The sequence below is a fragment of the Diuraphis noxia genome, unplaced genomic scaffold (genome assembly GCF_037042655.1).
Source record: "Diuraphis noxia isolate RWA-SAM2 unplaced genomic scaffold, SU_Dnox_SAM2 contig0004, whole genome shotgun sequence".
NCBI classification, from domain to species: Eukaryota; Metazoa; Arthropoda; class Insecta; order Hemiptera; family Aphididae; genus Diuraphis; species Diuraphis noxia.
This window is the reverse complement of record NW_028301714.1, coordinates 47,225,848-47,238,390: the sequence shown is the minus strand read 5'-3', so window position 1 is coordinate 47,238,390 and position 12,543 is coordinate 47,225,848. Positions and strand designations below refer to the sequence as shown.

Here is a 12,543-nt window from a genome sequence, read left to right as displayed (position 1 = left end):
CTAGTTTAACTTTTATAATAGTTCTATGCAATAATTATTATGATTAATATAACTATACCACATGGTACACTCACTTAATAATAATAATTATATTAAACAATTTTATTATATCGAATTAAAACATTATACTATTCAATATTCTGTATTATGGTTTACTATGAGATATTTTTAGATTCTGAGCGGAACGAGGAATGTATTGGTTTTACAATGATGTTTATTTCTTTTTCTTTTTTAATCTGTAAACACTTTTTCTCCCTCTAAACTTACTCAAAAGTATCAAGTGTAGCATTTTTTCTGAATGGTAATGTTCTCGCGCTGGTACTTTAAACAGGTCATTTTTCGATTTTCGAAAAGGTACTTGAAATAAAAGTGGTTAAAGGAGAAAAAAGTACCATTTCACGATTTTATATTAATAAATAATTACGGATGACGTTTTCTACCAGAAATATTACTTCAAATAAAAAATGACAAGAGATCTTTTTGTTGTATTTTTGATTTTGTTCCTTACGGTTTCGGTAAAAGTTCGGAAAATTTTAGTCATTTTTGAGCTATTTAAAGAAATTTTAATTTTGGGAGTTATTGTTGTAATTCGATTAAAAACTTTAAATTTGGGTTATTTACTTATATTATCCTTACCTAGACATGATAAAAATTTTCAAAAAATTTGAGCGACTTTTGAACTTTTTCTTTTCTTTTATATTTTTTTTTTCATTCTTATGATATTTCGTAATTATAAATTATAATTATAATAATTATATAAATTACCTATTTATATAAATCGTTCTTAAGCTGTTCTTATAACGCATTATGTTTATCACCATAGAAACGAATAAAATTGAATAAAATGATTCCCTCGTCCGCTCAGAATTTTTTTTTATCGAATGCAATCATTGCATTCAAATTGAATACAGTAAAATTACACTATCCTGTTCGAGGACTGAAGGGATGAAGGTGAAACATTCACCACCGAAATGCTGATCCAATTTTTTTTTTTACCTAATAAAATACAGTTGTCGTATAAAAATGTTATCCTACTTTTCAAAGCTTATTGCAGTATACTTCCGATTTGAAACAATGATAATTATTTTCACAAGATAACTGTTTTATAACTATAAAATAATTATTATGTTTATGTATAATGTAAATAATTTCCACAATGCTTGATTATGCTTTTATATCGTCTGAATTATGTAAACTAAATTCATATTTTAGAAAGTATTCTTAGTTGATCAACAATAATAAGTACCGCCCAAATTTTCAATTTCCATTTATTGTAACGGTGCCTAATATTTTCCATTAATTTATGTCTTAATGATAACAAGGCAATATTTCAAATCTGGTATTTGTGAAAATGTAATTAGTATAAAATAGAGAATTAACCTAAATAAAACATTAAAAAAAAAATTATTTGTATTTATCTTGATAGAATATTAGAATAGTAGGTAGTAAATAGGTACTATAACTATATGAACGAATATTCGACTATTAAACTACAATAAGCCTTAGTTAAATATTATTGTCTTTCTTTTGTTGCCTATTTTAAAAATTTAATTATAATTTGTAATTTCTACTAAAGTTACAATTAATAATATTTATCATTTAAAAGAAATGTATTTACTTACATTTACACGAATGTAGGCATGTAATAAATTTTTATATTAGAACAATTAATAATAAATCATTAATCATCATAGTGGCTCTGAAGTCCTAAAAATTTAGTAGGAAGAAAAATATTTCAAGAGGCTCAATATCTTAATATTGGGAAAAATAGCGTACCGTGGAGAGGAAAGTGGTCAATATGAAGCAGCCCTAGTGAGCCCTATCCTAAATTTTCAAATTATGTCGGGCCATGGCCCGTTTATAACATAGGATTTGACGTTACTGAATCATCACATATTTTTATTTGGAGGATATTTAATCATAGAGATATTATAAATAATTCAATAATCTGATTTTATATAGGTATGTATTAATAAAATTACTATTATTAATTTCATACAATTATGATAAAAATTAAAGTATGTAGTTTAAAATTTAAATAATAATTAATATCTTATTACGTTTATTTGATATTATAAATAATACCGGAAGCACTTCAGAATATCCTATGAAAATAATAATATTTTTAAAACTAGATAAATGACGATAAAGAGATACATTGATATGGGTGATATCATCATTGTCTATATACGAAGTCTATGTTAACTTTAATGATACTCGGGGGTACATAGTGAATAGCGATAGTATATTATACTATTATATTAAATGAACCTAAATGATCCGACATACAAATTGTGTATTAATAATTAAACTATTTACTCATTAGTTAGACATAATGAGTTGACTTGTTTCAATAATGATTAATGTAAGAACTTTGTTCTTCTGCTACTATTTTCGGTATCTAACACGGTAAATGTGAAAGTTAATATGGATATTTTTGGCTCGAAACCCGTCAATCTAGAATTTAATATTGACATTTCTCTTACAGAAATACGTAACAAATAAATATGTTACGGAATAATCACATCGTGATCGAGTTCAATTTTTTTACGCGGTCGAATCCAGGAACGAAGTAATTGTTGTTTCGCATGACGTAAGGTGATGACACAAAGATGATGGTTGTTTATTGTCCCTTTAGTTTATAAGTTTACATTAATTTTTCCAATATAGGTACTATAATTAATATTCGCGTTTATATTTCGTTTAGTTAAATTGTTTTCAATGCAATTTTTTCTTCGATTCAAGATCATTGGTTCGTGAAATGTGTATTTAGTCTTTATTTGACTTTCTATAAACGTACGATTACTTCGTCGAGTCTCGAGTGTGTTGTTATTTACGGACATGAATATATATATATTCTAAATAGACGATTGATATAATGATCGCCAATCTGTGAGAACGGTTCACTTGATGAATCGTCGTCGATATATATATATATATATAGGTACTCGATTGAAACGCGATCATCGAATACGCGTTTGATGCCATTGTAGTCTATTGACGCAACAATAAATTACCTATATATATAGGTAGGTCTATAAAATCTCTATTTGATATTTATATCGTGATAACTGATCACGGACTGGGGGTTATAGGTACATATAGTTGTGGGTGGTGAAAAATTCTGAAGCCGATCACGACGATAAAATGATAATTCTTAATAGATACTATATAATATATATAAAAGTAAAAAGGCGGAAGTGCAATAGGTGGAAATTAACTATATATAGGTTTATGTTTATAGATGCATTATTGTTGTATTCTTATAAGTTTACGACTTTGTTGGTGGAGTGGGGATAAACCTTCGTATGCTTGCGGTGAGTGAGAGTATTCTCCAGTATATACCATTGGGTGACTGACTCGGCGAATCAAATCATACACAAACGTCAAACACACACACACACACGCACGCACGCACATACGGTATACATTACTTTTATGTATACACTATAGATCCCTCCCCTCCACCTAACGACGGCGACGAAGACCTGTACAATAGTGGTACGGTGGTAACGAAAGGAGAAAGGATTCATGCTCTCCGCGGTGGACCATGCCCGGGACCCGGAGAAAGTGTTTGCCGGTCGGCCGGTTCGGAAATGCGTTCCTCGGCGTCCTAAAGCGTATAGTACAGCGGGTACACACGCCGCGCGCGTACCGATCATATTCAAACGTATTTTGTATGATTTTAACAACAATAATAAAGAATATCATAAAGAACAAAACGATTACAATAATACTTTCGTTGTCGTCGTCACCGCCGTTTATTTGGAAGTTTTGCGCTTTGTGCGTTTTATATTCGTTGACAATATTGTGCGCAAAAAATCGTGGATTGTCCGTCTTTGGTGTAATATATAAATAACATTAACGACGTTTTTTAGTTTTCTACGGTTCTGTAGTACGACATTCGAGGACCATTTTCCCGATTAATTAACAGACACCAAAATAAATGGATTCCTTGTCACTAAGGTACGTGTCTTTGTGCCTATTTTCTTAATGTCTATATTTTACGACTATTGATCATATGACGTCTTAGTCTACGTGGTATAGGTGAAAAAATACGCAGGCGCCTTGAACTTGACCTTATAGAAGACTTATTTCTACCATAATGCGCAAACTTCTTGATGCTCCCCCGCGTACTTCGTATAACCTCATATTTACCTGCGCGTAAATCCTATGTTATTATTATGTGTGAAGAGAAGTCCGAAGACACTATCGAACCACACTACTACAGCTTTTGCAGTTTGATTGTTGTAATTTTTCCGCAGTACTTATAGGTTAGGTTATCCAATAACTCACTCGGGTATAGAATATATTGTGTGTAATGTGTAATATGTAATATGTATATATTTATAATTAATAAGTGCCAAGTATATTATTTATGTTTATATTTATATTTATGTTTATATTTATATATATAATATATATGCATATATGTAGAGAGAAAGAATAGAAAGACAAACAATATTAGTCTGAGCAAATATTTCTATAAGCACCTTCCTACCCCATATAATTATGTAGAGGTAGGATTTATATTCTCTTAAAATCCTTAAAATATGATGCTTTTATGTCGCATAAATTAGGCAATATATTCTCTTAATATTCTTTTAAAATACCAGATATATGATGTTTTATGTCTTTAAATATGCAAAATATTCTTTTAATATTAAAAAAAATCAGTTTAAATTTATTTTAGCTAACGAAATAACCTACGTGTTATCGCAATCGATAAGGAATACCTGGAGATTAATTTTTATTAAAATCCAGAAATTAATTATTTATAAACAGAATTATTTAGTGAACATTATACCTATCAAAGTGCTGATATACGTGAAATATATTCATTATAATATGCCGATATTACAAAAATATTCTCAAATATTCTCTAACGTGTTAAATATTCTCTAACCCATAAAATATGTTTTTTTATGCAAAATAAATTTTTTCCTATGAATTCTGTGTTTCATGAATCGTAAAGATTTCTCACTCCCACTTAACTGCACAGACTAGAAACAAATATGTAAAATCATAAAAATCCGACCTCTACTCATAATACATCAATTTACCAATGTACCTAAAATTGTTTACAAATACATAAAAAAAATTCTAACTAACCTTTAATATCTTAATAACTTTTGGAAATCACTATAAGCTGATTAGCTACATTTTATAGAATATTGTACATAGTTTTTACATTCAATGTTGTAATATTAGTAGGTATAGCTAATTGTTATCGTTATACTGCATTATAATATACCTATGGTATATCCCGGATGATATCGTTAAACGATGTGCTGCCGGGGTCATTGTATTATGTATTCAGCGTGATGCAAATCGCAAATATATCTATAATAATATCAATACAGTCAATGAGTACAGTTTGTGACTTTTTAGTTTTCACACATAATTGAAATAACAGATAGATTTGAAGGTCGGTGACCGATATTTTTCTCACTCATCATCATCTATAAGTCTCTGCTCTCGTTCCTATATATAATGTATAAAGCACTATATTTTTTCTAAACATAGGACCATACACCCATACTATTTGTATCATTGTACAGAAATAGACATTATTGCGCCCACTGCACAACTCCGTTGCATTGGAGATATTTCAATGATATAAAATATTAGATTTTACTATTTTTATAAAATCTTTGACTTCTATTCACAAGGAACATTAAAGTAACATACCTAATTCCATTTCCGGATTGAAAACTTTAAGTGTGTATCGCCGTTACTATATTATAATAATTATGAGTAATATAATCTAGAAAATAAGTGTACATCACTCGTTTCAAACTATCGTCCTGGAGATTTAATATAGGAAACGGTATTATTTATTATTTTTTATGAGGTGTTAACAAACAACGCATCTTATATTATGTATAAGTGTACTATTGGACGGGGTTTTTCATATTAGAATATGAGTTAGGTTAAGCTAAAAATGAGGAACATGCAGAGCCCTAACATAATCTAGTCTATATAATATATATGTATCAATTGACAATAACAATGGCTTATGAATACAACTATGTGTTGAGATAATGTATAGAGTAGGTATATAGAAAAATCAATAATAGTTATTATTATAAAGTACCTGTATTAGCAAAATAACATTTGCAAATTTCTTAACAATTCGTTTACATAAATTGCATCCAGAAACTTATCCAAAGTTTTTACAGGAAAAACATTCACTACGTATATATAAACATTGTACTTCTAGCGACTAGCGTTGTATCGAGTGTTTAAAATGACCACCAACATCTCTTGCTCCTACCATCTATTACATTATATATAATTAAATATACAGACAAGTATACTGTGATTATTGACTGATAATTTAGAAACCGAACTGTCGTATCCAATGAATTAGAACTGTTACCAACTGAATGACCTCCTTGAGACTACCACCAACGCCTTGTGTAAGGTCAATTGCACTTGCATTTCCTTATTGCGGTGCATCAACCACTGAATAGAGCGGTCAACCAAATGGTGTGCAAGTTATTTTAATTATGTAAATATTATACATATTACATATTATATATTTGATATTATTTATATTACATGTACTAGACTTTCCCACGCATATAACATTAAGATTTATAATTACAACTCATCGTGTATTATTCATTTATACTAATTATATCTTCATTATATTTATTTAATTAAATTTACAAATATCATTCATTCATAAAATATCATAACTATTCGATAACTGTGTATGAAACTCCGATTCTAATTGAACCTACACTATCGTAGACTCTATTCAAAATTTTACAACAACTATTAATTAACATAGACTATATAATTGAATCAATTCATATGAAAATAAATGTTATTTAATGTCATAAGGTAAAATTTTAGAGAAAACTATATAATGTACTCGAGTTGGAACTTATTTTTTTTTATGAACGCCAAAAGATTCTATTTTGCATTCGAGCGTGTATCGCAATAGAGATTGTCGAGTAAAGCGTAACCTTGGTGTTCTTCGGCACGCAATATTGTTTTCCTCCAAAAATAAATAAATATATATTACCAAGCTAATATATATTTGCCTCTAATATTATTATCAACGAAATAAATAAAAAAAATTTAAAATTTATAACTAAAAAAATAAAAGAAATTGTTCATCTCAAGTTAAACATACAAACCGGTTTGAACATTATATATTACGTATTCAATTATATTTGAGGGGGAGAATCCGCTCTCTTTATTGTATAACACATTAACACACTCACTTCGCAAGTCAAAAGCTGTGTGTCTCGTTGCATTTATCGCATAAAACACGGTTCGTTAAAATTAAAATTAAACTTTTCTTTATTACATAATTTCTTTTTAAATTTTTTGTGACCATCTATGCCGACTTTATGTTGGAATCATGATAGTTCGAGTATTTGATGACATGAGAATTTATACTTGTACAGTTGTACTACTTAAAAACCCAATGACTAATTATAAAATAATTTGTTATTAATATCTTTCAAATTGTTATTAAATCGTACATAATTAGTAGTCATAAACTAATTATATTATTTACTATTTTTATGTCATTATTTCAGCGGAAGCAATGATGTCTGTAGTCTGATTTTTTTCTTGATAGATTACTATACCTATAATCTATATATTTATACATAAAACGGTTTTCGATTGTGTTTCTTGTACATATTGCGTCCGTCATCATGAACCTATTACACACAGATTTTTTTCAAATTTCTCAGAATGTTTGGCTGTAACCGAGTTCAATGATCGCTACATTGCCACAACCTGCATAATCAAAACGCCTTCCTTAACATTAACGTAGATGGACTGGCTCAATGCCGCTTGGTTTGTCACTTTCACTTTTGCGCGCAGGCCTTGGGCTATAACCAGTGTAGCCTGGTGTTAGCTAACTAAAAGCATAGTTCATAATGATTGCACTCTGAGAACCGCAATTTGGTCCGAGAATCAGATTGTTTAAATTGAATATTTGCATATAAAATGTTTATAAATAGAATATGTAATGTGTGGATAATATATTATTATGTATATCTACATAGTACATATATATATATATATATATATATATATATATATATGAAATGTGCATTGCAATGTAATTATAATTTATCTTATTTATTTATTTATTTTTGTAAATTAACGGCTCGGAGAACCAAAGATATTATCAAATGAGCTAAAAAGCTTTTACGGTTGTGTTTTAGAATTTGGACTGAAAAAAAGATTTTGAAACAGCTGTGTTAAATGTAAAACGAAGACCCGGGAAGATTAAGATAAAATGACACAGACGTTGGACAAAACAAGTATACCTTCATTTTTCAGTGAACTAAGATATAATATCTGTTCTTTTCAGGTTCAATAATATAGTAATATGTTATGCACTTATATGTGTGTTATATATAGGACTTAATCATACAAATATATATAACTAAACGAGTTTTATATTAGTTATTAGTTATTATACATAGTCAATAGTCGCGAATCGCGTATGTTTATACTTAATATTATATTGGTACTATATGTGTGACCAATATATGGCACCCATATTGGTATTTGTTACTGATATTTTTGGACAGAATGGAGTCGATGACTTTTTTACGATGTAGTGTTGAACAAATGTTATCCAATATATTTAACAACAACACGACGTGACCGTATTCTAAAAAATAAAAAACTTACTCCGCGCGTCGAGGTTTTTGACCCCCTACAACCTTCTAACAGTGTCCACCTTCGTGCAACTAGTCCAGGGACATCTGGTATAACGAATTATTGAAATATTAGATAAATATCTCCTACATTGCAATTACACTGATCTGCCGAAATATTTACACCACTGGAATTGTTATTTCTCGAAAGTACCTTACAGTTTATCTTTGATTAGTAATACGGCACTGTGTTTGATTGTCTATCAATAATTGTGAAATATGCCTAGGTACTTCAAACAGAAGCCGAGGGGGTTTTGGCTTAAACGGATGACGGATAACGTCTATTGTGTCTAGTAATATTTGTATACGTGTTACTTTGCTTAGTTATAGGTTTATTATTATACGTAGATTTAAATTGTCTCGCGTGATCGCAAAAACTTGATCTCGGAGTAAACGATAAAGACAATAGCGAAATCGCTATATTATCATCGTCAAGAACACATAATTTTATACGATTAATAATAAAAATCAATATTATCGTCGTATACTTAAATAAAAACGCTACAATAGTATATAAATTGAATATCAATCGATCAATACACAAATGCATATGATTCACAATGTGTATTACAATATGGAGTGCACAAGCATACGTGCGCACGTGTGACGTGAGGATGGAGGAGACAAGTAAATAATAATACATAATGAAGTGCGTGAAGTTCATTGTATTCTAAGTTCTAATGCAGCTATGTCGTTTGTTCGATGTGCAAGCGTGATAGGACGCGCGCGACTATACCCACTATATTATAATATTATGAACGATTATAACCTTGGCCCGGTTGTTACCAGTCGACGATTGGAAGCGTCGTTATCTTGTAGTGCTCTAATGTCGTAATCGAACTTTAGAACAGTAAGCACAATAATAACGTATGCGTATAATAATAACAACAATAATTAGAACAATAATTCCATTTCATCCGTTATTGGACGCGTTTTGTCCATTCATTTATTGTCTTATACTAATACCTGGGTATAATAATAATAATAATTATTATTATTTTATTTTAATTATAATAATTATTATTATTATATAAGTAGGTACATTTAATATCGAAATAGTTCGTTTATTCTACGGATTTTTCATTTTCCATCCATATATCTGCATTTAGTTCTATATTTAGTATATTTATTTAAACCAAACACTATATATATACTACACCTATATAACCAAACACTCGTATTATCTTTTTACTTTTGCAAACCTGAAACTACTTCATTATATTTTTTCCCTGAACATGTATTTTTTGCTTTATAGTTCAGGCCAATGCTAAACATAAAAAAATACGATATTATAATATGTTATTGGTCTCGTGTGGTTTGGTGCATCGTGTGCTGCAGCAGAAATGATGAGGACAGGTGTGGATGGAACGGCAGTTATTATTCTCATGTTATTATCTATTATTTTTTTTTCGTTTTCATTTTTTTCGCTTTTAATCTTCGAGAAGGATGTTGACGTCACAACCTCTAAACTAGTGGATAAAACGTGTACCTATTTAATACCGGCTTTACCTACACAGCTCAAACGGTGCTGGAATTAATTATTGGGCCGGTATGGTTCAAGGCAGATTGAAGCTTCAAGGACCTATTTATTGTGACAACCTATAGCGGAGCTATTGTTCGATTTTTTTTTACTTTTTTTTTGTACAATGTGCATGCCAAATAAACAAAACGTAGGTACAATAATGCCATGATGTTTTTGTAACGGTTTTTAGTGAACATTAGTGCATTATATTATACAGGCTAATAACGTCCTATAAGTAGATGTTTTGCAGGATTACGTTTAAATATATTACATGCATCTCCATACTGGAGATACCATGATGACTAATAACAAATTTAAATAAAAACTATATTAATTATGTATTCATATTTGATAATCATTTATTTTGATCTAATATTATTTATTGGTACTTACTTTTTTTACAATAATTTTAATCTGATCATAGACTATAATCCTAAAATATTATATCTACTATACTTTAAAATATAGTATGAGTAGCGGGTACCAAATGTGAAACACTTATTCACTTTATAGTTGTTTATTTTCTTATTTATAATGACAAGTGTTAATTTGGTTTGTCAATCAGTTTTGATTAAATTTGAATTCATTAATTTAAATGGTAATATATCAATGATAATCGTATAATAGGTTCATCATTTTAAACTTACAATCTGTTACACAACATTTTATTTAAAATACAATATTTTTCAAATACAATAACTGTATTATAATTTATTTATCATAAAAATTATACATTTGAAAATAATCGAATAGTAGGTACTTAATCGTTAATTTTTTTCAAGTGACGAATGTTTTGCTTTGTTCTAAATCAAACTATTGTTAGAGGTTATCTGTTACTAATAAGTAATTACTTTATGTTTATATTATATTTTAATATATTCTCAACGAAATCATACTTGACACAATATTTTCCATAATTTATTTACATATTAATATTTTTTTTAGTTTTAATTTCATATAATATTTTTGATCAATATATTTATTAGGGAATAATAAACTTCAAATTTTTATATAATATCATAATGATACATTCACAATATTATGTCAATATATTATGCTGCAGGTAAAAGAAACGAACTATAGTGTACAACCTGTCTTAGTATAAATGATTTTTACATATTACGTCAAACTTACTGGATAGTTTCAATAAAGTAAAAATTAAGTTATTTTTCAAATTGCAATGACGTATTTATATAAAATCATGACCGATTTTACCTACTATGTCTAAGGAGAATGTATGTTATTTTATTAAATAACAATTAGTTAAATGACGTAATAGGTAGTATTGGACATTTCAAATGTGTGCTCACAAAACTTTTATTTTTCTAAATAAGAGATAATATAAAAATTAAATTTATAAATGTAACAACATCAAATCATATATTTGTTTTTAACAAATTTATTAAAATAAAATATTTTAATACACTAAATAATATAAAATCGAATGTTGTTTGTAAAAAAATTAATACCTACAACTAATTATAATATTATTACAGGTTAATACAAATTATATATTGTCAACCTTTTTAATTCAATATCAAACGTTAAAAAAATAAGTGCAATTATTTTAAATAAAAACTCTTTATATATTTTACATTAATACACCAATATTTAATAATATAAAGTATTAGGTTACTCTTTTCTCTTGTTATCATTAATAGTCTTGAAATGTATAATATAATAACTATTAATATATAATACAATATAGGTATACCTACATGCGTGTAATATGAAAATATTATAACAACCTCGTCGCATATCACTTTTAACAAGTAAACGAATTAATAAAATAATATACTGTTAAGTATCTCGAAAAACAACAGAATTGTATTTTTTTTTTTTTTATCTCATCGTACGGGGTTATTATACTTACTTATTAGATACTTACATGGTTGCTCGTATATAATTATACATGCAGTGTAGCTACTATAGCATATAAGCTATTTATATACAACCGTAGTACGCAAAAATTATAAATGTTGCAAAATGTGCTTTTTATGAAAAATGTCATTGAATTTCTTCGAGAAATTAAATACCTACGTACACACAGTTTATACTATATAATAATTATTACAACAGCGAATTTTTTTGATAAAAATCCTGTACATAGTAATTTATAATAATAATAATAATGATGATGATGATGATGATGATAATATTAATAATATATACGCAGGCATTATAGTGTATAATGTATATATATAATATAAATATAATATATAATATATATATATATAATGTATAATGGGAATCTTTCACAAGTACAAATCGTTTGGAAGATGACGGCCAAACTAATTATGGCCATTGATTATTATGTTACTA

General features: G+C 28.1%; 1 protein-coding gene across 6 annotated transcripts in view; it reads left to right on the top strand.

Annotated features, from left to right (window-relative positions):
- Positions 1-12,543, top strand: part of Hr4 (nuclear hormone receptor 4) — an 82,470-nt gene that overhangs the window by 49,671 nt on the left and 20,256 nt on the right. For 3 of the 6 annotated variants that reach the window (XM_015512837.2, XM_015512838.2, XM_015512835.2), the window contains exon 3: positions 8,199-8,297. The exons of 1 other annotated variant lie outside the window; for it this stretch is intronic. In XM_015512837.2, coding sequence (XP_015368323.1) covers positions 8,273-8,297 — 25 coding nt within the window. In that variant the 5' untranslated portion in view covers positions 8,199-8,272. Of the gene's footprint in view, positions 1-3,585; positions 3,967-8,198; positions 8,298-12,543 lie in introns of those variants that run through there. 2 more of the 6 variants (XM_015512836.2, XM_015512841.2) reach the window with 2 other exon arrangements.